The 2,440-nt window shown below is 59.9% G+C and overlaps 1 protein-coding gene across 1 annotated transcript in view; it reads left to right on the top strand.

Annotated features, from left to right (window-relative positions):
• DEF6 (DEF6 guanine nucleotide exchange factor) overlaps positions 1–2,440 on the top strand; it is a 25,302-nt gene that overhangs the window by 14,733 nt on the left and 8,129 nt on the right. Inside the window, exons 3-5 of the mRNA XM_014529631.1 lie at positions 253–438; positions 1,977–2,213; positions 2,298–2,440. Coding sequence (XP_014385117.1) covers positions 253–438; positions 1,977–2,213; positions 2,298–2,440 — 566 coding nt within the window. The remainder of the gene's footprint in view (positions 1–252; positions 439–1,976; positions 2,214–2,297) is intronic.

Genomic DNA, 2,440 nt, shown 5'->3' with positions numbered 1-2,440 from the left:
GGGCCTTCCTTCTTTCTCCTCTGGGCTAAGGGAACTTGGGTGGGTGTGGATGTGTGTGTGTGTGGGGTGGGGCGGTCAGGGTGGTTGGAACCAGCTAGTTACCTGGTAATCAGCTCAGGGATACCTCAGTTAGAGGGGGACTTGGCTGGGTGGGGAGCAGGAGAGTAGATGACCCGAGAAACCAGCTGGAGCCTGGTGTGGGGTAGAGCCGGGCCGGGCGGCCTCCTTGACTGACCTCAGGCCTGGGGGCAGGTGGAGGAGGGGGCTTTTGTTAAGGAGCACTTTGATGAGCTGTGCTGGACCCTGACGGCCAAGAAGAACTACCGGACGGGTAGCAACGGGAACAGCATGCTCTCCAATCAGGACGCCTTCCGCCTCTGGTGCCTCTTCAACTTCCTGTCTGAGGACAAGTACCCTCTGATCATGGTTCCCGATGAGGTGAGGGTGATGGCGGCCCCAGGGACTGCACCAGTTGAGGCCAGGCCTCAGCCACACCGTGAAGGAAGCCCAGTGGCCTTTGTACTTTCCCACGTCCCCTTTCTTCTCTGTGTTCCCGTGCTGATGCCTGCTCCACCCCGCTACCTGCGGGCACCCCCAACCGCCCCTATCAGAACACCTGTGCCTTCTCCCAGGAGAAGCAAAACCACACTTCCTCAGGCCCTGCCGGCCTCACAGCGGGAAAATGACCTGTAATTCTATTTACACAGAGGTGTGAATGCCGATTCATTACTGGGCATTTAAAACAAAAACATTTAAGATCAGATTCAGGATTTGAGGACCGTGGCCCTGGGAGAAGGTGTGCTATGAGGGGGAGGGAGACCCCCTCCTGCCCCAGTACAGGGAGCAGGGCCAGACTCAGCGCAGGACCAGGGAGGTCTCCTGGGAGTAGAGGCCAGGAATGCACCCTCCCTCCTCAACTCATCAGTGAGGTCAGGGCACGGCCCCCTTCCCCATCAATCTGCCGCCCTCTGCTCTCCACCCGCTCCCATCCGCTCAGCCTTCTCCCGCCCTTTCAGCCCTCATGGCTGTGAGGGTGTCAGGGTGAACTTAAGTCTTTGGATTAGAGCAAACGGGGAGGGTCCTCCGTGTTTACAAGAAGTACTCAAAACATCTGACTGCTCTCAGATTTGTATCCTTGCTTCTGTTTGTGGGAACATTGAGGGGAGCCACCTGAGCCCTGAACTGGCGCACCCCACCCCAGTCCCAGCTGAGACCCGGGGTTTCCCAAGAAGCTGCTGGGGCAGGAGAGGGACGTGTGTCCATCTACACACACCGGGGTTGGCAGCCTTGCCAGACCCTGCCAGTCAGGGCAGGTGGCCTCCCAGAAGGCTGCTTGCTGCTGTGATCAGCACGCAGTGTGAACCAACTGCAGCAGGATGTACCCCAACCACCACTTCCGGTTCCTCCCCAACAGGTTTCCTGTCCCTGCCCTGCTTACCCCCAGCGTCAGGCCCCTCGCCCTCCCATAAGGGCGGGCCCCCAGGGTTGGGGCTCGGAAGAGGGCTCACATGGGATTCAGGAGATCCGAGTCAAGTTCTGGCTGCACCAACTTGCTGTGTGATTTAGAACAAGTCACTTCCCCCTTTGGGCCCAGTTTTGTCATCTGCTAAGTGAGGGTATTGGATGAGAGGGCTCTTGCACCCCCTCTGATATGTTCTGTGACCTGCTGCCTCTGCCTCGCCCCTACCTAGCCCCTACCTAGCCTATAGCGCCTACCTTCGCCTGCCCTTCATGTAAGGCAGGAAGGAATGGGACTGTAAGTTGGGGAAAGGGAATGGATGCCTGACTTGGGGTTGGGACTCCAGGATCCCCTCCCAAATCTCTACCCTGGTCCACCAGTTTAGTTCTCTGCCCCCACTCCCACCCCCCTGTTCCTGGTCACCTCTGCCCAGGCTCTGGGAGCCAGGTGGGGAGCGCCCCCTAGTGTTGGTACCAGCAACACTGCCTGGGCAGTCACAGGCCTTCCCCCCCTGCAGGTGGAGTACCTGCTGAAGAAGGTGCTCAGCAGCATGAGCTTGGAGGTGAGCTTGGCGGAGCTGGAGGAGCTGCTGGCCCAGGAGGCCCAGGCGGCCCAGACCACCGGGGGGCTCAGCGTCTGGCAGTTCCTGGAGCTCTTCAACTCCGGCCGCTGTCTTCGCGGCGTGGGGCGGGACACCCTCAGCATGGCCATCCACGAGGTCTACCAGGAGCTCATCCAAGATGTCCTGAAGCAGGTCAGGCCAAGCTGGCAACAGGGGAGGACCCCAAGGAGGAGTGAAGGGGGGCAGTGAAGCCTCTGACTTTGCCCTGTCTGGCAGGGCTACCTGTGGAAGCGAGGGCACCTGAGGAGGAACTGGGCGGAACGCTGGTTCCAGCTGCAGCCCAGCTGCCTCTGCTATTTTGGGAGTGAAGAGTGCAAGGAGAAAAGGGGCACTATCCCCCTGGACGGGCAGTGCTGTGT

Source organism: Myotis brandtii, unplaced genomic scaffold, assembly GCF_000412655.1.
Source record: "Myotis brandtii unplaced genomic scaffold, ASM41265v1 scaffold687, whole genome shotgun sequence".
Classification (NCBI taxonomy): Eukaryota; Metazoa; Chordata; class Mammalia; order Chiroptera; family Vespertilionidae; genus Myotis; species Myotis brandtii.
This window is presented reverse-complemented; position numbering and strand designations above follow the sequence as displayed.